The sequence below is a fragment of the Cyrtonyx montezumae genome, unplaced genomic scaffold (assembly GCF_038088225.1).
Source record: "Cyrtonyx montezumae isolate F1298 unplaced genomic scaffold, pur_monq_1.0 scaffold_0, whole genome shotgun sequence".
Taxonomy (NCBI): domain Eukaryota; kingdom Metazoa; phylum Chordata; class Aves; order Galliformes; family Odontophoridae; genus Cyrtonyx; species Cyrtonyx montezumae.
This window is the reverse complement of record NW_027071824.1, coordinates 852,540-879,034: the sequence shown is the minus strand read 5'-3', so window position 1 is coordinate 879,034 and position 26,495 is coordinate 852,540. Positions and strand designations below refer to the sequence as shown.

The 26,495-nt window shown below is 44.5% G+C and overlaps 2 protein-coding genes across 2 annotated transcripts in view; both read left to right on the top strand.

Annotated features, from left to right (window-relative positions):
• Window positions 1-11,368, top strand: part of PLCB4 (phospholipase C beta 4) — a 191,634-nt gene extending 180,266 nt beyond the window's left edge. Inside the window, exons 36-40 of the mRNA XM_065734812.1 lie at window positions 2,659-2,760; window positions 4,100-4,157; window positions 4,555-4,641; window positions 6,730-6,766; window positions 9,514-11,368. Of these exons, the coding sequence (XP_065590884.1) occupies window positions 2,659-2,760; window positions 4,100-4,157; window positions 4,555-4,641; window positions 6,730-6,766; window positions 9,514-9,602 (373 nt within the window). The 3' untranslated portion in view covers window positions 9,603-11,368. The remainder of the gene's footprint in view (window positions 1-2,658; window positions 2,761-4,099; window positions 4,158-4,554; window positions 4,642-6,729; window positions 6,767-9,513) is intronic.
• A 2,869-nt stretch (window positions 11,369-14,237) lies between these two features.
• LAMP5 (lysosomal associated membrane protein family member 5) lies at window positions 14,238-23,654 on the top strand. Its single transcript, XM_065736096.1, has 6 exons — window positions 14,238-14,662; window positions 14,896-15,068; window positions 15,160-15,291; window positions 15,371-15,476; window positions 16,751-16,939; window positions 23,351-23,654. Exons 1-6 carry the CDS (start codon window positions 14,623-14,625, stop codon window positions 23,527-23,529), a joined length of 819 nt encoding a protein of 272 aa, XP_065592168.1. The 5' UTR covers window positions 14,238-14,622; the 3' UTR covers window positions 23,530-23,654.
• Window positions 23,655-26,495: the final 2,841 nt, after the last annotated feature.

The window sequence follows — 26,495 nt, the reverse complement described above, 5'->3', positions numbered from 1 at the left end:
ACGCTTTATAAACTATTTTATAGGATGCAATGTGTGTATACATATGCATTTATCTGTATTGTTAGAAATAATAGCCAAGAGGCAACTCTGGTAACCATAGGGAAGGAAGATTCTATCTAAGAGCAGCATGGGACATGGGCCATACTGTTAGTATGCTGCTCTCACCACTTCCCTCTTAGTGAGCTGAAGTAATGAGTTAGCTATCACAAAAGAGGACATGGAACTGGTAGGAAAGATCAGTAATATAAAATGATGTAGCTATCAGCTACAGAGTATATAGTTTCCCTTTGTGTGCGCAGAGAAAAGCTATTACAGTTCATGCTTGGAGTTCATTTAAAAACAAAGCAGAAGACAGCAGTAACTACTGAAAATCTGAAGCTTATTGAACTCCAGGGCTGCCATCCCCCCTACCTGCTCCATATGGTTTTGCTTTACTGACTTGAACATAGTGAGTGTGCAGCATTTCAGAAATTGAGGACCTGAAGCTAAGTCTGCAGCACTGAATAACATGAGAGAGAAATGAAAATTATTTTTCTTTTCTTTAATGCAAGAGAATTTTTCTGTATAGTTATCCAAACAAGACTTGGTGACAAATTAACACACTTTAATCTAAATATATTTGTAAATGCCCAAGATAAATGCATAAAGTCTAGTATCCTTTTAGGAATACGTTTGTACAAATGTTACCATTTCAGTCAGTATGATACCGTAGGAAATCAGCAATTAATCTTGCAGTTGCTTGTGATGTTCTTTCAGAATCCTTTGTTTCTTTACCTTCCTGGCTTATCTACATTTTGCAAGAACTTTGACTGGGGTATCCTTGTCACCTCTGAGCAAAAGGGAGATCTCTACCGTGGCATAGTGCTGGCAGCCAGGGCAGCACAGCTTGAACTTGGGACTTTGTGAGAAGCTTAGCATCAGGTAGTTTGGCAATGAACTGATGCTATTTATATGAAACACTATTTTAGAAACAAAGAGCGTTCCCTACAAGTGCTTCTTGGTGATTTTGAAAGGAATATTTTTCATGTCTTCTTTAAAAATGTTTTTTTTTTTATTTCTTTCAAGCTGTGGAAACCAAAAACACTATGAGGTCTTATTATCAGTGCAACTGAGAGCTAGATCACAGCTGCCATAGCAGAGAAGTAGAGACATGCAGATAGCTGTTGTCTCTTCCAGCCATATCTGTGGCCGATGCCTTATTTTGAAATCATCAGTGTTGCACAGTAGTTCTTTAATCCTCCTAACTTTTTTCACTCTGAAATTATATCTGTGCAAACAAGTTAAATCAGTTCCAGCACCCACGCTTAACACTTTTCATATCCGTGCACACAGAAATAAATAACTTCAGAACTGCTCTTAAGGTAGTCTACTTGAAAATTACTTCAAACTCAGTATAGAAAATAAAAGCTTTTATTTGGATTGTTGGAATGAAATGAGCTGTCAAATGAACACATCTTAGAGCTCTATCTCACTTTTACTGTGATGCTATTGTTTTTAAATCTGTATTCAGGAAATGTTTCACCTCATGAATTTTTGGATAGAAAGAGAGTGCTGCATTTCTTTAATAAAAAGCATCAAAATATGGAAAATACAAATAATGGAGCAAAATTTCCTCATGCTGTTTAATGTCTTTTGGAGATTAAGGAAAGCATAAAAAATTCAGTGACAACATTTTGTTAAATTAAGTACTTAGTTCTTTGCTGCACCCTTCCTGTGCATATATACAACACTTAATATTCTGGGTTAGTAAGCACAGTAGTTGTTTGGCACTCTACTCTAAGATCATGTCCAGGAAAAGAGACTGAGGCACTGCCTTGTCATGCAGCCTCTGACTTCTAGATGCTTATGCACTGCTGGGAACTTCACAATAATTATTGCCAGTTATCCACTGTCTAATTTCCATATATAATCCCTGTTTAAATAAGCACTTAAGATCAAGAGCTACAAGAGCCAGAATACTGAGCAGGCAGAATGCAAGAGCTAGCCTTCAGGGAAAGCCTTTTTGTAGCTTGACTGCTTTACCCAGCCTGGAGAAGAGCTGAATTCCACTCACTCAAAGCTCGTAAGCTGTTTTCTGAAAGTCGTCATCTGTGCTGTTACTTCCAACGATGAATGATGGCTTTACTGACACAACCTTGTTTCACAGAATAGGCTTCAGGGTTCACTGGGTCAGAAGGAGAAAACAAGCACAGGTCTGACCGCAGTCTAAACATCGGAGTCTTCTCAGTCCCTAAGTAGAAGTCTTGACGAGAAGACTGTCAGTTCGTACCACAACCGACAAGTGCTACTACTATTGCAGGGTGTGCAGGATGTGTACTACACAAGTTTCATTTTCAAAATAGCTGATAGTAGCTCTTACTCAGACATCTCCTGTGCACTAAAGAGAAAGGAATGTTTTCTACCCCTTAATAACATTAAGTGTGAATGATTGGAGCTTATCTTTCCAACTGTATTCTCTGGGACAAATGGAGATTTCTGAATGCTTGCTCAGATTGTATGAAGTCCACCTAAAGGAAGGCAATTTTGATGTAGTCTGTTCTTTCCTCATCCCTAATGCATCAAGTGCAAAATAAACTACAGTGTAGAGTAATGACAGGAAAACAATTTCATCAGTGATTGTATTTTGGGTATTAATGATTTTTCTTTGGTTTTTCCTAGGGAAAGCAAGGAGATGCGTGCAAACCAGGCTAAAATATCTATGGAGAACAGCAAAGCCATAAGCCAAGATAAATCCATCAAAAACAAAGCAGAAAGAGAGAGGTAAGTACCACAGCTTCTTTCTTGAAAAGTGAAGAACACTCCCCAAAGCTGAAAGGTGAACTCACAGATGACTTCTGTTAAAATCATGCCTTTATGTAGGGAAATGATGTCTGATGGTTGCACTAAATATGACTATTTCAAGAAGGCTGTTACTTTTCTCATCTCTGTTCTTTTAATAATCGTTTTGTTCTGATAGGGGAAATAATGAGGTCTTGAACTTTATACCTATTAGCTGTGAGTGATTGATGTAGGTCTAAGGATTGTAATGACTGTAAATATAACTGCAATATACTTCTTTGCTGTCGCTTTTTAATGAAATTAGGACTATTTTGAAAAGGAAGTCTGAGGTTTGGTGTTAGGTGGAATAACTAGAATGGTAGTATCACTTAGAACACATGAGGTGGCATCAGAGAAAGGCTTTCTCCCTTTTGTACTGACAAATGGAAGAGGAATAGAACACAGAGCAACAGTGCTAGAAGTGATGATAGAAGTAGATAGAAGCAGAATCTACGTGATGATGCCTTGTAAGATTTCAAGGTTTCCTCTTCACTTTAGGCCTGCCATCTGACTCATTCTTTCCTCTTTACATTCCATCTTTGTTACTGGACTATGTTGGTCAAAAGGCTTGAATTTATTCCTGCTAAATTAAGCCTTGTCTGTGCTACAGACTCCTGGCTTATCAGGCAAATGAGTTGTCAGAGGCCTTGGTAACTGTATGCTTAGTTTATGTAAGACCTCCAGTAAAGACTCCTAGCAAAATCTATTCTCATATTTGAATGCAGTTCTGGTTGTTAGATTTGCAATTAGTCTGATTTGGTTCTTTGAATAATTTCTGATACATTTCATAAAAGAAATCCTTAGAAGAGACACTTACATCTTAGTCTCTTACGTAAATATTAATTGTATATCTATATTTTTGTATAATATCTGAAAGAACCTTGATGCACTGCTAAACTAATTATACATATCATCATCAGATGTGTTTTCCTTTACCACTGCTAGAGATATGGCACTCTGCTCTAAATTTATCTTTATATATCAAGTGTGCAATAAAAGACATGCAAATGAATTAACAGTTTTTTAATTTCCATCCACTATTCTTCAGAAAGGGAAAAAGTCAAATTTCATTCACAGCAGTCTTCACCTCTTCTTTCAAGCCTTCATTCGCACTGTTAAGGTAATTGGAAACAGTTAGTTGTAAAAACCAGGACAGTGTTTGATTTACCACTAACCCCAAATAATCTGAAACTAAAATATACCTTATGACTCTCTCTGTTGATGCCTTTGAGTTTCTTCTTTTTCCAGTGAGTATTCATGGACACTGTTTGTGTCTTTTTAGGCGAGTCAGAGAATTGAACAGCAGCAACACGAAAAAGTTCCTGGAAGAGAGAAAAAGGGTAACTATAACCTTGACAAAGTCAATGGGCACTCTTTCTGGATGTTCATTTTCATTTCTGTGCTGAGAATACAGCTCTAGTGAACGAATGTTTATCCTTGCTTCATTCCACATACCTATAGTATAAAGATTTAATTTCTATTTAAGAGGAAATTTCTAAATCCATAAAGTTAATGTTCATTGTTGTCTCTGCTACTTTGACACAGTATATGTCATGACAAATATGTATAAATGTATATATTTTTAAATTAATTGCTCTTCTTAAGACTGTGTGATATAAGGGCCACCTATGACCTTTTGGTACCATCCAAAGGAGGCAAGACTGTATATATGTCTAAGTTCAGTTAAGTCTTTTATTCCTTGTATTAACAATGCATTATATTTTCTTTTCCTTATAGCTTGCAATGAAACAGTCAAAGGAAATGGATCAATTGAAAAAAGTTCAACTTGAGCATTTAGAAGTCTTGGAAAAGCAGAATGAGCAGGTATTTTATCTAAAATGCTTAAAACAAAAGCAGGCTAGTAAAAATGGTGACCAGATGAGTCTGAATAAAATACTTCTAAGTAAGTCACTACCAAACGGAGGAAAATGACCTTGTCATGATCACTCACCTATCTGGGGAGTTAAAATGAAGAGATGAAGTGACTTAAGTAATAATACAGTACCCAATTTGTTTCAGATAAGCATGCGAAAGCCAGAGTCTGTCCTTTCAGCTGCTCAACCACTTTGGTACTCATAGGCTAGATCATTAATTAAAAGTCCACCATGCATATTTTAATGACTCCCCCCCAAAATACCTCAAGTTTCTATCATTTTTGAACTTACATTTCTAGTGCTGTTTGGAAATTAGATGCAAAGCATGTGCCCACAGCACCTCTGGACTCCAGGAGAGATTTTAGTTTGAACTGAACTCTAGAGAAGTGTAGTAGCATGGGGAATCTTATCTATACTAGTACACCCTGTCCTAATTAAAATACCTTCTTATTTTCTGCTTGTTTATAATCTTTTTTTTTTTTAAGCAAAAATTGAAATAGCTATTTGGCAAGGAAAGGAAAGTTCTAATCTTATTTCTGGTAGAAGGAACACTGTTCTGAGCAGCTCCCTTGCTGAAAGATTGAGCCAGCAGAGCTGTGATAATCACACAGACCTGCAGTAATGCACTTACACAAGTGTAATCTGGAAGGGGAATATATCCATCAGTTCAGTGGGAGGAGAGAGAAAGGGTGTGTTTAATATGCTTTACTTTCAAGGGTTAGGCACTTACTTCTTTGTTATTAATTTTTTAGAACTTGAACTCTCTGGCAGACTTTGTGCTATGAATTGAAGTAATCTTGCAGAGGGAGAGGGAGTAGTACACCCAAATCAAATATTTCCACGATCACTAGAGAGTCTTACAGCCCCATAAGTTTCAACCAGGTTAACTTGTAGGGTGATGACAGCAAGTAAGCTGCTGCTACTGAGCTCCAGCCACCACTGCTTTGTCTTCTGATTGCTCCATTCCCCTTCTGGACGAGCGAAGTTTTTTAGTCTGTTCCCCATTAAGGTTTCTGTAGATCCCATCTGTGACATCCAGTGCCATTGGATCTGTCCATCAGTCTGCTCCTGAGCTGTGTCTGCACATGAGGGAAAAGGTGGGATAAGGAGACACCCAGGGAAGCAATTGGCTTACAATGGATCTGTGACATTACTGTAGAGAGCATCACGGACGACTGTAAACTGTGCTAGTTGACAAAAAATGATGGTCTTGATCCAAAGACAGATGTGATCAGTAGTGTCTTTCAATGTTGTCTTCAGAGTGCTTTAGGTCCAGTGTTTGAACACATAAGGACCAGAAGGAATCACACCTGTGATTTTAGCTGCAATGCAATGGAAACATTATGTATAAGGAAGATAGGCTGCTGGGAAATAACTGAATTTTTAAAGGAGTCACCTCTGTCAGCTTGTAAATTCTTCTCTTAACCTGTGGTTACAGCCTCCACTGTTGTGCAGATGGTAACAGCCTACATGATCCTGCTCATATTCCATTTTAGTGCAGAGATGAGGTCAGCTTAGATCAGCAGTGATTAAATGGAGGAAAAACTGTTCACATTCTAGTTATCACTTTTGTAGGGGTATCCACCATGGGGAGGGTCCCTTAACTGCTTTTTAGACCACTCTGATTTGATCCATCAGTGCATATACATCCATATCTGCTCTTCTGGCTGCCTCCTTTCAGCCCCTACAGTGCACCAGTGCAAACCCCAGCAAGGTCTTGCTTTGTTGCGATATGTATTTATATGTGAAAGCTAGTTGGATAGAGGTAAAGGTGGTATTTGTTTAATGCATATTTCAAAGTGTTGTTGGTTTTTTTTTCTGTTCAAACAAATGAATAAATTTTTCATACAAATATACAGTGTGGGTAAGTAGAATTATGGGTGGAAACAGCCCTCAATGCAAACTGTTGTGGATTTAAATTTTTGTTTTATGTATGTTTTTCTTGCATTAATTTTTTAGTCTCACTTCAGTTTTCATTCATTTAATTTGCTTCTTGTTGTATTACTCGATTTTGACATTATTATTTTTGTACAAACAGCTTTTGAAATCCTGTCATGCAGTGTCTCAAACACAAGGTAGGATGGATGTATAATAAGAAAACTATTATTTCAGTTTGCTTTCCTTCTAAATTGAATCATTATCATTGGAGCCTTCCTTGTAAATGCAACCACTGGGAAGTACCGTTGACATAGTGAACACAATGTTAATCTTGATTGCACGCAGGTATTTGAGCCTGAAACAATATTAACAGTATTTTGTGCTTGAGCCCCTCTGATTCAGATGCATACAAGTAGCAATGTAGATAAGAAATATTTAGAGATTAACTTGTATTGTACATTACTATTGTTACTGGAAGGTATGTTCAGATTCATAAATCGTATGCAAGAGTGTCTGTTGATCTAAGTTAAACTACTGTAGTGTTAACATACATTTGATTAAATGCTAATATTGATAGACAAATAATCACATATTAGTGTCACATATTAATAAAATAAGAAATTTCACACTAAAGATAGCAAAGTATAGAACAGATTACTAGAAGTAGCTTTTTCGTGTCTGAAGAAGAGATTTCCAGCACATTCACTTTAAAATCCAGTGTGTTTCAAAGTATGATAATTATTCTGTGTGGCTGTGCTGCTGTAGTTTTCTAAATAATCACTACTCACAAGAAATCTCAATTAACCAAGGGAAATAGTTGCACTAAGCTTGAACATCCAGTTTTACAGTATTGCCTGACCTGAATTATTTTCTTCAGTTGATGACATAGTTGTATATTTTGTCACTGAGTGTGGCAGCACCCACTTTTGCAACGTTTGTTTTCAGACATCTAATGAAGAAAAAAGCATTCATCGGGCTAGGAAAATATATTTTTATTTTAATATATGTGGTTCTTAGCCTTAACCTGTCTCAGATCACACTGTCTTTCAAGCAGAGTCCATAAACTGCCACGAGCTTCTTTCATTCACAGGACTTTAACACAGCCTTGCAAAAACTCACTGCATTGTGTTCGTGTGTGTGCCTCAGAATGCACCATCAGAACTGGCCTCAAATGAGCAAAAGTGGGCATCGTGATCCTATGCTAATGAGTTCTTTGAAACCAAGTTATCTCTAAAATAATTCTGTACACCATGCAGTGGCATGCAGAATATTTATAGGACACAATGTGCCAGCAGTTAAGTCACAAAGCCTAAAACGTAAAATGTGTGAGTCACTAAGAAAAAACACACAGTTTTGTTTTAGCTGGAATTGCACTTCACACACAGGCAAAACCAGCCAACATTTCAGAAGAGGTTGTACATATTGGTTTATTTATTATGTTTTCACATCTCCATGTTAAAATTATTTCTTCATTACTTTCAAGCTTTTAACTCATTTAAATGGAGAGCATTGATTAATTTTTAATCATATTTATGACAGTTTCTTTGCTATTATCATAATTACTTTTTTTTTCCCCCAAGATGATGGTGATGATTATGAAAGTACAAGGCTAGATTGTTCAAGAAGGCACATCTGCACAAATGCACATTTACCTTGCCAGATGAATGGCTATGCATCTCATTACTTTAGATCTACATCTGCTCATTTTCACATATGCAAATGTCTTTATTCATCCAGAATAGGTGACTCCTTGAGCAGGAACTTGTATATCAGATTTCCCTGTCAAAGCAACATTTACAAGTTTTTCTGCAACGATTGACTTAAATCAAATCCAGTAATCTGCCTAACAGATACAAAGCAGTTATACCAAAGAAAAGATAAGCTTGGTTTTCCTATTCCTAAACCTGTTCCAAACCTTAGAAACTTGATTGTAAAGATATCTTGCCCTCGGGGCCGAGTTATTCAGAGTGTTTTGAGTTATGTATTTAAATACATCTCCAAATTGAGAGCTGTCACTGAAAACGAAGAGATGGGGACTTCCTGGATCTTTCAAACCACGGAGTCTCAAAACAAAGCACTATGTACAGTCTACAAGGAGCTGCAGGAGGAATGACTGTTTATGAGTGTGCGTGTATGACGGAGAGAAGGACAATTTTAAAAGCTCCCTCTAAGCAGGGGATTCTCAGGCCAGATACCATTTGTACACGGTGCTTTAATTCTGCTTGCAGAGCCTGAGGCATGCAGAGTTTGTTGTGAGATCTGCCATGAATTCATTGCTGGATTCCTCACAGTGCAATTGGGTGCAATATCAGGTGGATTCCGTGGATGTAATCCCATGGAGGGGATGTAGCAGTAGTCTAATATTGAGTTGAAAATGTCAGTGTCTGTAATAATAAGACAAGTAATCTCTCAAGGCCGGATAAAGATTATTTTAAAAAGATTACAAAAAAAAAATGTCTTGCATACTGCAAGGAAGATGTTACACTGACTTATTTTGATCATTTGTTGTCATTATGGAAATAATTCGGTCTCAGATAATGGATTAAGTCTGGATATTACAGGAAGTAAGTGCATTGCAGTATTCACAGAGCAGTGTTTGTGCAGACATTCCCAAATATGTTTCTTATCGGGAGAAACAGTTCAACCAGTTTCCCCCCCACAAAAATTGGTGCTTTTGCATTTTACTGTGTCTTTCTTCAGAAAGTCAACCCGTGAATTTTGGAATAAAATCAAGAATATTTTCCATTTATTGGTAGACATCTGATTTTGAGAACATAATGACTTGGTGGGAGAGGGGAGACACACAATGTTATTACTCCTATGTTTAGTGTGTTTAGCCTGTGTTTCATTTAGATGCTATCATAAAATAAAAACATAACCAACCAGACTTCAATCTGAACACAAGGTCTAATGCAATGCCTCCCGCGGTTATTTTGGAATGCAGGCAAAGGAGATGCAGCAGATGGTGAAGCTGGAAGCAGAGATGGATCGCAGGCCAGCAACAGTGGTCTGAAGCCTCAACATGCAAATTGAAGTTGGAGAACATAGCATCCTTTCAAATGAGAGCAAAATTCAAAATGTTATTGCTGAGGTAGAAAAGTGGGCTTTTATTATTTTTTTAATATAGAAAGTATAGCTATGGACCACAGAGTTTTAAGTTTGCATTCTTTTGTTTTAACACTGGGCACTGAATTTCCTTTGTTGGATTTCCATGATTAGAGTTTCCTTTGTTCGGAAAAACACTAAACAGAAGATGAAGAGTTTGTAAACTCAGTCCTATATTCCTTTCTGCATTTCAGCAGGCAAATTGTCTGCATCAGAATTACACAATCAGAGCTTTGAAACACAACAGATATTTTTATCATCTCAAATGGCAACAAAATTATAGTCAAGCTGTTATTTACCATTTGTGTTCCCCTGTGTGCTGTGTTGTGTAGAAACCCCATGCTGCCACATCCCAACAAGTGACTTGTCAGGTGCTCGGCACCTGATGTCATCAAGCTCATTCAGATGGATCTTTTTCTAGGTCACTGTAATAATACTGGTCCCAATCACTCTCATGAGTAGAGTGGGCAATTCTTAGTTATATTTCAAAGCATTTTTCAGGCAGCAGACAGTAAGCAGTTGAAAATTGTGTATCTTTGAAGTTCAGTATGTACTAAGCCATCCATCAAATTCACCAACTGTAACAGTAACTTCACAGGATATTTCTGCTGTCCCGTAACGTCATTCATATGTGCCATATCAACTCTGTCGTGTCTGAAAGAAGACATATCCTCTGTAAGTTACTGCAATGGTTAGCATGAGGGAAATACAGTGTATTTGTGCCAAAACTGCTCAGTGCTCTAAGGGATTGTTTATTAGGCACTTTAAGAAAAGTTTACATCGTATGTCGCTTGTACAGAAATTGCATTTTGATCCTGTTGCTGCAGATCCCAGATATTACAGTTCGTTGTAACTTAAAGATTGTTTTAATGGCTTTTGGCAAAAAGTTTGTAACTGTGAAAATGTAAAAAGTATTTATACACTTCAGAATCATGACATTGTAGAAAAAAAACCAACACATACATGTTGCCACATGATAAAACTAGTAAACAGAAATGCTAAGAGTACGTTTGCATGTGATACAAACGCTAATAAGACTGTAATGCCTACTATATGACCACAGTCGTTCTACTAGCTGGTAAATACTGAATAAATGTATGGCACAGAATCTTGTTTGATTAATTACAAAGACTTTTAGCATAAAGAGGTCTCTCTATGTATGTGTGTATATTAATTACATGGGCATTCTTGATACTTCTAGTAAAAGAAAAGTACATAACTAATTTAATTTTACACAAAAGTATTTATGCAGATTTTCAGAATTTCATATCAGGAATAATCTTTTTACGTCCATTAAATGCAAAAACAATTTGCTAATGTGTTAATTTGCATGTTTCCAAAGCTTGCTGTAGTTACTGCAAAACAATGCATGTAAGCATTCCGCTTGGGACTTGTCCATGCTGCCAGTTTGAAGATGACTGCATGGAAAAACGGTAGTTTAGAACAAATCAGATTCCTGATTTCAGTGTACTAAGCACCACTTACTTTGTTGTATATGCCTGTACAAATGAATTCCACATATTCCGATAAAATAAATGAAAAGAGATAATGATGTTATTGTCAGTCCTGAGATGAAACTTCCAACTTCTCTAATAAAACTCTTAAAATTCAAAACCTGTAGTTGTGACCATAGTGGATTGCAGGGATGGTGTTATTATTCCCTATTACTTTTTAATACGATGTATTTCCTGTAATGTGCATAGTGTAAATATATTTATATCATAGCTTATTTATTGAAATGAGTCTTTTTTCTTTTAAATGATAGAAGAGCTGTGCCGCGTTGGTCTTTGCAGCACCACAGAACAGCTTGAGTGCAGTGTAGCAGCACTACCTTGAAAATCCAGCAGCCTGAGTACAGTGTAGCAGCACTACCCGAGAACACAGCTGAGCGAGAGGTCAGTGAAGTATTTAGGTGTTTCAGGTAGGATGTAAACAGAGCTGTGATGCTCATTCAAAATTCCTGTTTTGCTGCACGTAACCTATGGATGCACCTCCAGCTCTTTACGATCCGTGATGTTTTAAAGGCAAGCTGTGTGTACATGCACAGAACAGCTGCACCAGAAGCAGCTATCCGTGCTGTCTCTGAGCGTGGCTGCTCCTTTTTCCAAATGCTGGAGGGAGCTGGGAGTGGGAGTATTTACAGAGCGTGCTGGACAGGTTCTGGCATCTCAAAAAATGCAGCTGGTGGAGGCAGTACTGTGAGCTAGAATTTAATATTGGTGCCTTCCACAGCAGTCTGTAGCCAGTAAGGAGAGTGAAATGACAAACCAGGTACAGAGGGAACTAAATGGTAAAGCACTGGATATTACTGGTGTTCCTAGGCTCAGTTACCAACCTAACTGCATGCCTCTGCACTTTGTTAAGAAATTAACTGGAAATGGAGGATCTGGCTAAAGTCCACTTTCCTTTTTGAGGAAAATCAAATCTCTCTTAATTCTCTGACAGCTATTCCATATGTCGTGGAATTAACTGTTTTGGGAGGAGAAGCAAAGACTGTTCACAGTCTCCTTTTGAGTTTATGCTTGCTGTTCAGCCAGGAGCGAGACACTGATTGAATCTGAGAGAAGATGTGTTGCTGTGAAACTGCAGGGCCGGGTTGGCCTCTGATCTAGGCTCAGCTCCCAGAGCTGTTGCCTATTTCACCCACTGACAATTTAGCATAAAGTGCAGACAGTAATTTGAAATTAGGAGATGAACTTCGTCAGCTAAGTATTTTGAAATACTGCTAAAGTAGTATTTGATTCAAAAATTATTTGAAGTTCAGCTGCTAATGTAACGAGGTGAGACTTTCTATTGAGATGAAATAGGCTAATCAATTTGAACACTGATACTGAGTTAAAGCAATTTAAAATATCACTCTGTGGTGGGGTAATGGATCACACTTCACTAAAATTACATCTGAGTAAGTGGTAGACTCTCCCTGGCTTGACCTCATCAGATAAATGTGGTGCAGCTGTGACAGGGTCACCCCGCCCTGGCTGCACTGGGTTTTTCCACTCCCACTAATCTGGGAGCTATTGATTAATTCACCTGTGTCCAAGTGACACAGGTGGGTTAACAGCCACCCGCCCCACCCCACCTGTCCCACTTGAGTGCAGGTGAAGTGCATTGTCGGAGCCAAAAAATACTCCTCTTAGGTTCATTTTGTCGTAGACTCCATGTGCTGTTTGTTACCCAGGGCTGCTTGGCTCTTTTTTTAATTTTTTTTTTTGCTATGGAAGGCCACAGGAACGCTGCTCTGCAGGCTGGAAGAGGGGGTGCTGCCAAAGCTGAGTGAGTTTTTGCCCTGGGCTCAGGGCTGTGGGTCAGGCTTGCCCTGTCCCTGGCACAGCTGCTCCCTGGGTACCCTCCTGTATGGGCGGGTTGAGGAACAGCTGCTCTGCATCATGCAATCATTTGGAGGCTTAGAAGCTACCTCAAGAGTGTTTAAAACTAAGTGAGGGGCTAGAAGAAATGCTGTAGTCTTCAGTGAAAGAGCTCAAGAAGCATGGCCTTAAGCTCCTAGGAGAAATACAGTCTGGTGTGCTCAGAGGGTCTCCCACAGAAGGTAAGAGCTTTTTTTTTTCCTCTCTAAATAGCATCCTATAGCTGTTCTGGCTCTGCGGGGAGAGGCAGGAATGTCTCTTTATCATTAAACAAAACACGGAGGAAAAAAGAGCAGAATATTTAAAATGTAGCACACAGGAAAGGAATTCAGTGGAACAGTTACAAACAATCAACTTTTTATTTTTGAAGTGCTATTTCCCGGCAGGAAAACCCCAATCCAAATCCCTCCCTGCAGTTGTCCCCTGGCACAAGCTGCAGCCTGCTGCCACAACTCACCTCGGAGCACCTCACTGTGCACGGCTCGGGGCCGCTTCCTCCAGACTCCTTTTTTCTGAGCTAGAAAAATGAAATTTCAAGTAAGGCCGTGTACTCCAAATAGCTGCTGTCCCTTTTGCTTTTTATGGAGGAAAAAATATCTTTCGTAGGCTTCAGTTCCTTGTTAACTGGTTGCGGATCTTCCCTGGTTTATAAGGATTGGGGCGCGCCCTTCTCCTCGTGGCCGAGGGGCCATAGAGGCTCCCGATGCGAGGCAGAAAACTTTCGGGGACGGCGAAGGAGGCAGCTAGGCCGGCAATCGGAGGGGCTGGGGTGGGAGAGAGGAAACTATCGCTGGGAGTAGGCGGCCTGCCCAGCTCGGGTAGCCCGGAGCACCCCACGGCGGGTCCCGCTGTTTGCGCACCCATCCCCTCTAGTCTGGGGGACGGACTCCTTTCGGTGCCTAAGCGTTAGCCCGAAATGTCCCCTGTGCCTCCCGCCCCAGCACGTCTCCTCGGCGGTGTGGGTGCTGCCGTGGAGCCGTATCCTGAGATCTCGGGTGGGGGGCCGGCTTCGCTCCTGACCTTGCCGCACAAAAATAGCTGCCCGTTTCGTTCTAAATTAACACGCTAAGCAGCTGCTCGCCTTCGACGAAATTATTGCCGGTCCGTGAGCAGCCTGGACTACATAACCCCTCCTCCATCCACGAAGGAGAGCTCCCGTCCCGGTTTAGCTGCGCGCATCCCGCGAGCGGTACGGCCGCACGTCGGGCAGCCCCCAGCCGCCTGCCCGAGGTCCCCGTGGGGATCCCCGCGAACCCCTCCGCCGAGCACCGCCCGAGGGAAGCCCGGCTCCGCTCCCCGCCCCGCACCGCCCCGTCCCTCGGCGTGGGCACCTCCATCACCGCCGGCATCTCCCCTCCTCCAGTCCTCCCCCTCCCCGCACACCCACACACTCTTCCCCAGCCCTCCTCCCCGGCACTCCGCTGCGGAGCGCTTTAGCAGCCTGCGCGGCTCCTCGAAGAGGAGGGGCTGGAGCCTTTTACACATCTTTTTTCCCTTTTTTTTTTTTTTTTTTTCCTTCCCTCTTCTCCGGAGCGGACCCTGTCGGAGCAGCCGCCGCAGGCACGCCGGGCCGAACAGGGAGGATGGCCGCGGGGCTCCTCCCGGGACTGCTCTTCCTCTTGCGTGAGTACCGCGGGTCGCGATATCCCCCCCCCCTCGCCCCTTCGTCGCGACCCGGAGCCACGTCGCGATGCGGCCGGCGCTGAAACGGTTCCGGCGCTGTTCAGCCCCGGCCCTGCTTCACCGCCACCGGCCGCCCCATCGCCGGTGTCCGCTCCGTCGCGGCGGAGGAGCTGGGTCCCGCGGGTGGGCGCGGGGTGCCCGGGGGCCGCCGCTCAGCGCCTCTGTGCCCGCAGACGCCGCGGCTCGTCTGGCTGCCGAGCAAGAAGTTGAAAACCTCTCCGGGCTCTCCCCCAACCCCGAAAAGGACATTTTTGTGGTGCGGGAGAACAGGACGACGTGCCTCATGGCGGAATTCGCCGCCAAGTTCGTCGTCCCTTACGACGTGTGGGCCAGCAACTACGTGGATGTGAGTGGGGCCGGGGGAGCGGCTCGCGTGGGCATCGGGGCTGGGGGGCGGCCGCGGGGTCGCCCGTCTGAGCCCCGCTCCCCGTTGGCAGCTGATCACGGAGCAAGCCGACATCCCGCTGTCGCGGGGCGCCGAGATGAAGGGCAAGTGCGGCACCAACGAGTCGGAGCTGGAGATCTCGTGGCTGGAGCGGGCGTACGCCCTCAAACTCTTCTTCCTGAAGGTACGGGGCCGTCCCCGAAAGCTCGGGCGCGGGGGTGCGCGGCCGCGTGGCGTGGCCCTGACCAGCCCTGTCCCCGCAGGAGGGGCACAACACGTCCCGTGGGCCGGAGGCTTTCTGGAGGCTCAGTCGGATCCAGTTCGCCTACGACACCTCCGAGCGCACCTACTTCAAGGACGCCGTCAGCCGTAAGCGCGCGCGGAACGGCGCGGCGTGGGGCCGGGGGGGACGCGCTGCGGAGCGGGCACAGCTTCCACGCCCCGCGTTCGTGTTTCCCCTTTCTGTTCCGTGTTTGCGTTTTCAACCCCCCGTGGGAGGGATTGCCGAGCTCCAGCTCTGCCCGCTGCCTGCGCTGCCCTCCCGCGGGGGTGCGGGGACAGCGGGTCCGGCTCTGCCTCTGTCCTGCGGCCCTTCAGCAGTGTGCCGGGCTACTGTTTTCCTCCATCCTCATGGCTACTGAAGGGTGGGAAGGCAGCGATTTGCCCCCCGATAGTGATGATGAAACAGGCATCGCTGTTCTTTGCGCATCCGCACCTGACAGCGGTTTCCTGGGTTTCACTGGATTTCCTCTCTTTTGGCGTTCGTTTAGGTTTTATCTTGATTCTGCTCAGAAATGAGCCATCTTGAACAGAAAACTAAAATATTGCCATTTGCATTTTTTTTCTTCAGCAAGATTTTCAAACTCCTGTGCACAGTGCATTATGAGTTTATGGTGTGGGACTTGCTGGTTGTGGAGCTGTATTTTCACTGTTTTTTTTTTCCCCCCTCACTACTCCTGATGTCCCCAAAATGCGGTGGTGGCAGTGGCTCAACACCCTCTGCAAACGCAGAACATTTGCTGCCTTTCTGTGCTACTGGAGGGGAACAAAGGGCTGCAAACCAGCAGGTGGTGGGAGGCTTTCCTCTTTCCCCTTTGCTGAAATGCCTTCCACTTTTCTTTGTGAAATATGCTCAGTATAACAAGGAACTGTTTTCTTGTTATCTGTGCTTGGGTGAACTGGCCACCTTTGTTTTTGGGAAGGGTGTTATGGCCTATGTTGCTCTGCAGTAAGACCCTCAGGCTGCATTGCTGATTCCACCTGAATTCAGGGTTGAATTACAGTAGCTGGAGTTGCTTTTTCCCAGACACTGGGAGTATGAGTACAGTCTGAGGCTGCTATACTTGCATGGACATCAATAGCAACCATACCTCTGGCTTTATGGACCTCAAGTCCTGTGACAGGAGCGTGGCTGGGAGGCAGTTGTGACCAGGTGACTGCAGTGTGGGTACTGTCCCAGCTGCATGGGGCTGTCGTGCAAACTGCACAGTGCTATCCTGGGAGAAAATGCTGCTTGGAGAGCGCTGAGGCATTTGGCCACCGTGCAGCATACCCAATGTTCGGTGCATTAGTTTTGTTACAATAAAGTCACGTTGCTCCCCCAGAGGCAGGGCTTGACCTTGGCTCTTTCTGCTCCTTGGCAGCTGGGAAGCACACAGCCAGCTCCCATCGCCTCTCTGCCTTGGTCACCCCGGCAGGGATGTCCTACGAGTGCCAAGCACAGCAGACCATCTCCCTCATCTCCAGTGACCACCAGAAGTCTGTGCAGCTCCTGTTGTCTGAAGTCCGCATCCAGCCCTTCGACATCACCGCAGATTTTGTCTTCAGTGAAGGTGAGGCATGGGATGGAGACGTGTTCTGTGTCTCCATGGTGCTGCTGTGACCTTTGAGGATGTCTTCATTTCCTTGAGGAATCTGGGTCCCACCTTTATCACAATACCGTCTCTTCCCTGTGGTGGTTGTCAGTGGTCCTGAAGTTGCTCCAACTGTTCCATGTCTCCATGGTCCCTCAAAAGCTTTTACAAGTTCAGCTCAGCTGTTTGGTCACAGCCCAAAGCATTAGCTTTTTAAGGCCCCATCTATCTGGGTTGGCAACCGAGCCCCATGGGGGAGAAGTGCTCCTCCGCATCACCGGTGCTGCTTTCAGGACAGCTCCAGGGGCCTGAGCCACAGCACACTGAGGGAAGATTTGGAAGCATTTGTGATGCGCATTCAGGTTGATTAATGTGTGTTTTGAGGATGAGAGAAGTGTAAAAGGGACTTTGGTGAGGGGCAACCAGATGCTCTATGTTCTTGGTTGCTTCTGTGCTAGGTGGGCTAAAGCTTGATGTGTTGCCGTGTGCAGTCCCTGTGCTAATGGCTTGTGGGGGCTGGGGGAAGGTTGGTGCTTGGGGATGTCTGCATGAGGAGCAGAGGAGGGTGGCAGGAGCTGGACGGATGCAGTGGCTCAGCAGGAAAGGGCCATAAAGCTTTGGTCTTTCTTGATGTGATGAACTACCTGCCCACCTTGAGACTTACCTTCTGGGATTGTAGTGACATCGGGATACCCCTGTAGCCAGGCTGTGGGTCTGCTGCTGCCTGCAGGGTGCGAAGGATTGTGACTCTGATGGTGTCTGCAGCCCCGGGGTACCGATGTGATCAGCACTGCGCCAAAGCTCCTCTCTCTTTCAAGTCTGTAAATTTGAACTGGAGCCACATAGGAAGCCAAGGGGACGAAAGCAAAACTGATAGGCAGTTTTGTCTGGAGCACATCATGCACCCAGCACGTGAATGCTGTCTTTCTTGTCAGGGGTCCTTAATGCTAATTGAGGATAAAAGATAAAACTTGAGTTAAGGTGTGCTGTGTGCATGGCAGCATCTTGCTGAAGTCAGCATTACTGCCATGGGGCAAATTCCTGCAGATTCTGCTTTTGTTTATCCTGAGGAAGGTGTGGAGCTCCTCTTCCCTGGCTTTCACTTGTGTTTTCCCTCAGGTTGGATAAGCACGTTCCTCTGAGTATAAGTATTTTAATGCTGAGTCCCTTTTAATAGTATTGCTTTAGTAAGATGTTTAACACCAATTTAACAAGATGCAAGAAAAATTTGTACTAGCCAAATTTTTGAACAGCAGGCTCGAAGATGGCGGTGCTATTTCCAATCCCAGCATTGGAATCATAGGCCTTTATAATTTTACATGTGGGAAGTACTGGTGAACACACTAAAAGCCCTGCGCTGGTACAGAGCCGAGCACTTGTGACTCACATTCCTTTCACTGCTGTAGTAAATGCTTGCTATTGTGTGCTCTGGCTCTGGCAGTGCTCCACAGGGCTCAATTACTCACGGTAAGGCCAGTTTTGGAGGGAGTAGGTTTTATCTGTGAAACAGATGCTTTTTTTCTGTACACGTAGCATCACGTTTTGCATAGGCTGCAGGGGGAAAGAGGTAGAATTCCATAGTCTGCTATCATTTGTGTTGCATGTCTTTGTCCTCTCCCTGCTCGTAGGGATCCAGGCTCCCTGTGGTTGGGGGTTGGCTGGACAGACCTTGGGGGGTGAGAGGGTATTTAAAATACACAGCTTGGGACTGAGGCTCGACTGCAGTGTCAGTGTGATACTGCACTTGGAGCGTGATAGCTTGTGGTTACAACAACCAGGCTCAGTGTTTGCTGCTGAAGGGGGATGCCTCCACTTCTTGTGCACTCTTTTGCTACCGGTCTGCAAATATTTTTATTTCATTATTGTTATTTATTATTATTGTAGGCCCATTTTATGCAGGATATGGGGCGACCTCCATTAATGTAGCAGTTCTAAAATGCGTGTGGGGAATTCCTCCTGAGGAAAACACTATTTCTGCCTTTCTTTTTTCTGTTTGTTGCTGCTGCTCTTGTTGTTAAATTACCTGCTTTGATGTAATACCACTGGAGCACCTGGAGATTATGGCCAGAAATGCTGGAGAGCAGTTACCTAAGAGCAGAGCTCCAGCCGTCCCCACGGTCTGCCGTGCACTCGCCACATGCGTGGCAGAACATGATCCTTTGTGGGGTCTGAGAATCACTGCCAATCTGAAATTATGGTAATTAGCCTTCTCCTTTTTGGTTCATTAATTTCTCATTAGGTAAAATTCCTATTAATTATGAACAAGCTACAGAACATACTAAAATATTTTAGGCTGGAGAACGAGACCTGTTAGAGCGGGAGAGTCGCCCTGCACCACCAGGCAGTGCCTGGAGGAGATGAAGGAACTTGCAGTGATGAGGTTGCTTTCATTTTTTATTTTTTATTTTTTGAATGCTTAAAGTTAAGTGCTGGGATTAAAAATAATAATAATAATAATAATGACATCCCTTCCAACTAGGATGCAGACATGTCGAGGGAGATATTACTTTACCTTTTTCAGTGTAAAAGATCTTTAAGCTCCCTTCCAGCCTAAGCCAGTCTATGGAAGCAGAGCAGTTTTTCATTCAGAGATTGGGATTTTTTGTTTAGCAGAAAATGTGTACATTTCTTCAGCTTTAGAATTGGTAAAGAGGGAGCTAAACCAAGAGGGTGGGAGGAGAACATCAGAGGGGAGAAGGAGCTGCACAAACTTTTTATTTATTTTTATTTTTTCCATGAAAATCCTCCTAACTCCAGGCATGTCAGCATCCAGAGGTGGACAGCAGGGGCTTCCCCCTCCTGAGCCACCCCAAATGAGAGCTGTATTTTCTCAGGGCACCAGGCAGCCCCTCTTTTTGAGATGTGTGACCACAGCTAAAAAGCACGCTGCCTTCTTTTTTTTTAAACCAATCACTTACAAAATCTAAATCAAGAGATTTAGATACATCTCAGAAATTCATCCTGTCATACCAAACACTGCCAGGCTATTTTTCCATCCCTTTAACAACCCTTGCACCACATCTCGGCCTCACAGCCGTGACTGCAGAAAAATGCTGTCTGATTTTTTGTTATTTTTTTTTTTGTCTTGCTGCTGTTTGTTCTGCTGAAACAAGAAAATGGGCCTGTTGAGTGGTTTTGTAGCCTACTGCTGAAATTGGACGAGCACTCACCATAGAAACCGTGGCCATACGTGAGCTGTGGTGCCTGGTGCTGCTCAAGGAGGCTCAGCACAAAGGAACCGAGTGCACCTGAGCACATCCTTTGTCATCCTCCCGCAGCTCTGTGTGGGGCTGGGGCTGTGGGGTGGCCCCGGGAGGCAGCTGATCTCCTGCTGTCACCCCAACTTCCTGCACAGTGAAAATTCATAGGGAACATTTGTACCTCGCTGAACTGAATGTAAACCTCAGTGGTTTGGGACAAATGCTGAGATCTGTGTGACCTGAAGCAAAATCTCTGGGAAAATGTGATGGAAAGGGGCTGTTTTCCTGCAACAACCATTGATTTAATGTATATACGTCTGTTCCCAAGGTGATAGTGTTTGATTTGCTGTGCACCAAGCAGTCCCTCTGCCCTCACTGGGGTTGCTCAGGTCAGGTGTCTGAGTGTGGGGCTGCCTGGAATTCCCGCAACCTCTGCCTCTATTGCTCCTCCTTAACATCTTTTCTGACAGAGTGGGAATAGCAGCAGCTGCTGCTGCCTCCTTGCAGGGCTCAGTGTCTGCACTGCCTTAACTTCTAGGGGCAAAAGTGCAGTATGGATGTTGAATGATAGAGTTATGGATGCGAGAAGATGTTACAACATGAATGCAATATTTATACAGTGTTAAAGTACAGAATTTATCCCTTGAGCATGCAGCATCTTGAAAGCTGTAGCTCTGACCAGACAGTGCTCTGCTCAGTGCTTTTGGGCACCTCTTGGCCAGGATCTGCACAGCACGGCCTTGCTTCCCTGCGCTCTGAGAGCAGAGCAGTCAGTGAGCAGCTCCAGTGGGGCAGAGTGGCTGTGTCTGGGTGAGGGACTGGTGTGCAGCTGTCTGCAGTGCCTGGCAGAGCACTTTCTGCCCAGGGAGTGCAGTAATGCCTGGCTGTGGGGCAGTGTGCTCTGGGAGGTGCTGCTAGATAGCACTAGCTTTGCATTGGTTCTTTTTATTTTCCCCTGTTGGCTTTTTTTTTTTTTTTTTTTCCAATATAATCCTCTTTAAAAAGTGTCACGAAAAAGAGCTATCTTCTGTGGCTGCTGGCAAGAACTGACACCTTTGAGTTGTGACTCAGACACTTAAATACAGCTGCAGCTTCCTGCGGACACGCGTTTTGGCCGTGTCTGACAGATGTGTGCTCTGTATCCAGTTTGCCTTGGCAGAAGACGGGAACTCAGATGCCTCAAGCAGGTGCTTGGGAGTTGGGTTAGTCCTGGAGCTTTCTGCTCCATCTCTTGCTCTGCCCACAGACCCTCACGGTGACCCTGTTCTGAAAATCCAGCGTGGCTCCTGTTTAAGGAAGCGTCTGTGCAGGAACGTGCTGTTTGAGCACAGGTGAATGTCCTCAGCTGGGATTACAGCAGACTTGTTGCAGTGTTCTGTAGGATTTGAGCTGAGTGCTTTCCCAGCTGCTGCTTTGCACCTCTGTGCAGTCGGGGTTGGGGACCTGTGTGGCCATTGCTGTGGCTGGGAGCAGGCAGCTGCTGCAGCTCTGCTCCGTGCTGTGAGCCCAGTCAGGCCTCAGCATCTTGAACTGGGGGGAATTCCATAGAGCTCTGGGAACCTGATTTGTTTTTTTTTTTTTGTTGTCTTTTTGTTTTGTTCCCTTTTCTTCTTAATACAAACAAAACCCCTGCATTGCAGCAACTGCTGAACTGCCTGTAACAGTCCCAGTGATTAATTGCTCCTCTGGTGGAACAGTGAGCAACTGGAACTGAAAGAACACTTCTTTGTCAGACTACATCTTACTTTTGCTTTTTTGTTTTGCTTCATTTGTGGCTTGAAATGTTCCCAAACACATTGCTGGGAGGTGGGCTCTGTGCTGGGAGGTCGTATGGCTCCAGAGGTACTGGCAGCACTGGAGATGCAGATACGTCCCTACTGTCCCCTCCTGCCTGGGCTCAGCAGTGCCAGTGTTTTTCCTGCTTCTTCCCACATACCTATTGCTAGAGTAGGTTGCAGAGTTTGCTGTTCCTAGCTATTCCAGACCTCTGCATCTTGCTGCATTGCATCTCTGCATCAGCTGCCAGGGGAACCCAACCGCTCTCTCATGATGGGAGGAATTAGTGGTGCCCTTTGCTGTGTGTGTCTGACATGACTTTTTTTTTCCCTCTTTTTTGGGAACTTATTGCTACTTCTATTGTTTATGGTGAATTCTGGCACTGTGAATAAGACACTCCAGGGACCGGAGCAATGTCCCTGCTGTACTGATAGATTCATTTTTCAGGGCTGGTATTCTTGTTTTGGTATGGTGGCACCACCAGCTCTGCCTGAGCATCAACAGGGACAGATGAGATTCGGTGAGGAAGAAAGTAAATCATGAAGCTGTCTGTTGTCTGTAGTAGGCTGTGGCAGCGTAAGGGAGCTGAACTGAATTACTGGGGTGCTGTATTTCCCACTTTTGGTGCATTTGCAAGCTAGACAGCGAAGAGTTTTCCTGTCACAGCAGTGATTATTTTCTGGTGGTTTACTGAGCAGTGGTGAGGGGGGAAGACCAGAAGGGAGGCTTATGGTGCCTGTTTGTCCTTCTTTGTGTTTGGCAAACAAGATGGGCTGCTGTGATGCTGCTTGTCCACAAACACAGTGCTCTGCCAGCATTGGCACGCTGCCCTCAGCAGCTCGCAGGGAGGGGGAAGGGGCTGGTGTGTATCTGCCAGCCCTAAGACGGGGGGTGGGGGGTGGGGGGGAACCCTTTTAGTGATAAGCAGGGTCAGAGTGATGCAGGTCTGAGGCATGCTGATGTCAAGGTGTCGTGGTATCACCTGTGTAGTCCCTAAATAAACAGGGCAGAACTTCACCTGTGGCCAGGTGAAGGGTCTTTTGCTGTCCTGCTCCCAACACTGGTGCTGTAGTGGTGTGGCACAGAGCTTTGAAGAGGATCGTATGGGTCTGAAAGTGCTTTTTTTCCACTGTGTCAGCTGGCACCCCGTGTCAGAGGCTCTCCCTCCAAACCCTGTGATGTGTCTGTGATCTCAGTTTCCTCCAAAGCAGCTTTTCTCCCCAGGACTCTGATGACTGCTGCCATCTCTCTTTGTTGGTGTAGCTATTTTTGCTGTGCAGGGATCCCGGCGTGCAGCTGATTGTGCAGGACAGCTTCCCCAGAGAGATCAGTTTAGTGTGGTGGCAGGAGTTAACATTTACAATGTCTTGCTCATTTCTCTCTTAATCTCCTTTTCATTCTTTTCCCCCTGCAGAACACAAGTGCCCGGTGGACCAGAGGGAGCAGTTAGAAGAAACCCTGCCTCTGATTTTGGGCCTGATACTGGGGCTGGTCATCGTGATAACCCTCTGCGTTTATCACATCCACCATAAGCTCACAGCCAACCAAGTGCAAATTCCTCGTGACAGATCTCAGTACAAACACATGGGATAGGCGACAGGACCCAGCAGCTCGACTACTCATCAGGTAGAAAAAGCAAAAGCACTTTTTTCTATGGGAGTGGAAAGGTTTATGGGGGGAAAGAAGGTATTCACAACACCAACTGCAGGTGTTTTGTGGAGATGAGGTTAGGCCTTTATATAGGGAGTGCACAGACACAGGCTTGGTTGTCTTATGGACACAGGAGTTTCTCTGTGGCAGTAGGTGCTGTGAATACCTTCTTAATCAGCTGGAACCGACACCTGCACACTAATATTTCACATGTCCAAGTCTAACACTGGGGGCAAAATAGTTTTGTTTCTTCTTTTTTTTTCCTCAAGGGACTCTTCCCTCTCCATGGCACTGCTCTTGGCATGCGCTCAGCCTCTCTGATTGTGTACTGCCAGGGAGCAGGGCTGGGGGTGGGCTTTAAGGTCCTCTGAGGAAGGGGCTCGAACCGTGTTCGGGGCATTTGCACTCATGAAAGAAAACATGAATTGGTATGTGTGTGTTAGGAGAAATTCAGGCCAGGTCTTCATGCTGGTGTAAAATGCATCCAGCAGGGCAGGTTGCAGCCAGCTGAGGAACTGACCCCACGCTCGAGTTGGAATGAAGAAAGTTTGTTTTTGCTTCCTGAGCCACATCTGAATTAAACTTAATAAAAAATAAAAAAGGGGAAAAAAAAAAAAAAGCATTGATAGACAAATTATAAAGTGCCATGCTACTGCAAGTCAACTGAGAAATGCTTCTGGCTGGACATCCTGCACGTATTGTGATTGTTGTTGAGATGTTACATTGCTACCTGCAACCGATACCTTCACAGCGAAACAAAAACAAACAAACAAGAGAAATATTCAAGTTACTATGCAGATTATTCAGGTATAATCTAATGTAACAGAAACGATGTAAGGAAACCCTCGGTAACCTTAAATGTAGGCCATTTTTAAATGAATTAAAACATGTACATATATGGTACTTGATTTGCTTTGTTCTTTGGGAGCGCTGTGATGCTTTTTGCCAGGACTGTGGGATGTAGGGGGACAGGTGTGACAATGTGCACTCGGAGGGGATGCTGTTCAGCACAGCTTGTGATTCTAGCAGTACTTGGTACAGAGGGTTTGGTGATGATATTCTGTGGTTGCTTGATGTTCTGGTGGTCTGAGCTCTCAGTCACTTCCTTCTTATGTGGGTTGTGGGTGTTGGTGCATTTCACTTGGGTCCCACCTGGTTCCCACTGAAACCTTTGTCTTCCTTTGGCTCCCCAGGCCTTGTCTTAGTTGAGGGTGTGGAAAAAAACACCTTGTTCTCCTTCAAGTGATTTGATCCAAGTCAGCAACTTTCTGTTCAGCTTAAAATGGAGTAATAACCCGTGCAATGTGGTCGAGGGAGCTGCTTTGGCAGGGGGTTGGACTGGATGATCTCTAGAGGTCCTTCCAACCCCTACAGCTCTGTGATTCTGTGCAGTAAGCCGAGGAAAGTAAGTAGTAATGTCAGTGTTGAAACTGTCACTCGGATTTATACATATTTACAGCAAAAGTGCACCTAGGGTTTGGTGTTTCAGCCACATGGCAGTAGTAAAAGCAGGATGAAATTGCACTGCTGAACTGCTGCTATGCAGCTGTCGGGATGCAGTGCTGGGAGCTGCTGGCATTTCACTGCAATGCCAATGTGGCATCCTAAGGTTTGGCAGGGAAGATGGAGCATTTGGGCAACCCCCACTCATACTGACAATCTCAGAAGTGACCCCTTTGCATTTTTCGGTTCAAACTGTATTTTTATTTATTTATTTGCAGAGTTAGTGAGTTTTCCATCAATTTGTGCTTTTCCAAACTTACATTTTTAAAATTCCTTAAGTTAAAAAAAAAAAAAAATAAAAAGTGCTGTCTGCAGTAGTGTGAGGATGGCAGTGCTTCCATTGTGACTTCATTTGTATTAGATCTGTAACATTTCCATTGGTTTGGCTTTCAGTCATAGCTGGCGTATCAGCAGTTAGCTGCAGCCCCAAATCTTTGCTGTACTCGTGTTTATGAACACACAGTGGAACGTGGATAAGTATGAGGAACTCTCCAACACACGGAGCTCTATAAGGACCTGTAATAATTAAGTACTTACTACAACAGCTGTTAATGACTTGCAAAGTACTTAAGAGTAGAACTTTTTAATTATATTTTTTATGCACTTCTGAGGAAGGGAGTTGTTACACTGCCTGTACGGGCCCTGCCCCCTGCTCCTGCACTTACATGTATCTGTGAACGGCTTTAGAACAACGCATCGTTTATTAGTGACAGCAGGAGCACGAGGTGAGTGCACGTTTGCTTCCGAGTGGCTCGGGCTTCATCTTCAGCACAATGGGAGCAATCTCTCAGCGGGTGACGGTGAGTGCGTTTTCAGACACGTTTACTGATGTCAGCAACCCAGCCCACACGGCCTCAAGCAAACCCTCATTCTTAATGCTTAAAGAGCAAATAAGGTCAGAGCTGTGTGAGCTAACTGATGCTACTATGGGGCTGGCTGAGTAATACTCTGGGGCAATGTAAAGGGGGAAAAAAAACATTATCCAGGGGACAGGGAGAGGAGCTGGGAGTGCTTCACTGGGGGCCCAGTCCTTCTGGAGTACTTCATCTACAAAGTTGTCTGGGTGTGCCAACCACTTCTCATAATTCCAGGTCCATGATGGCTGACTGCAGAGGGCTATTCCTGCCAGTGCTGGCATTGCCAATATGTGCTGAGCAATGGAAGGTGTTTTTGTGCCTCTTATAAGGACTGTGTGTGTGTGTGTGTGCATATGCATCTGTGTGTTGGTTTCAGCTCCCGGTCACTGAATCCTGGTGCCTTGCTTCTGAGGGCTACAACCCTCACATTTCTCTCACTACAGCACTTACTGACTTCCGCCACAGGGAAGGTTTGTTCTGTGCAAAGAGAAAGTGAGAAGTGAGTGCTCCAGGCCCAGGCAGGATGGCCTCCTCAGGGCCAGGAGGGGC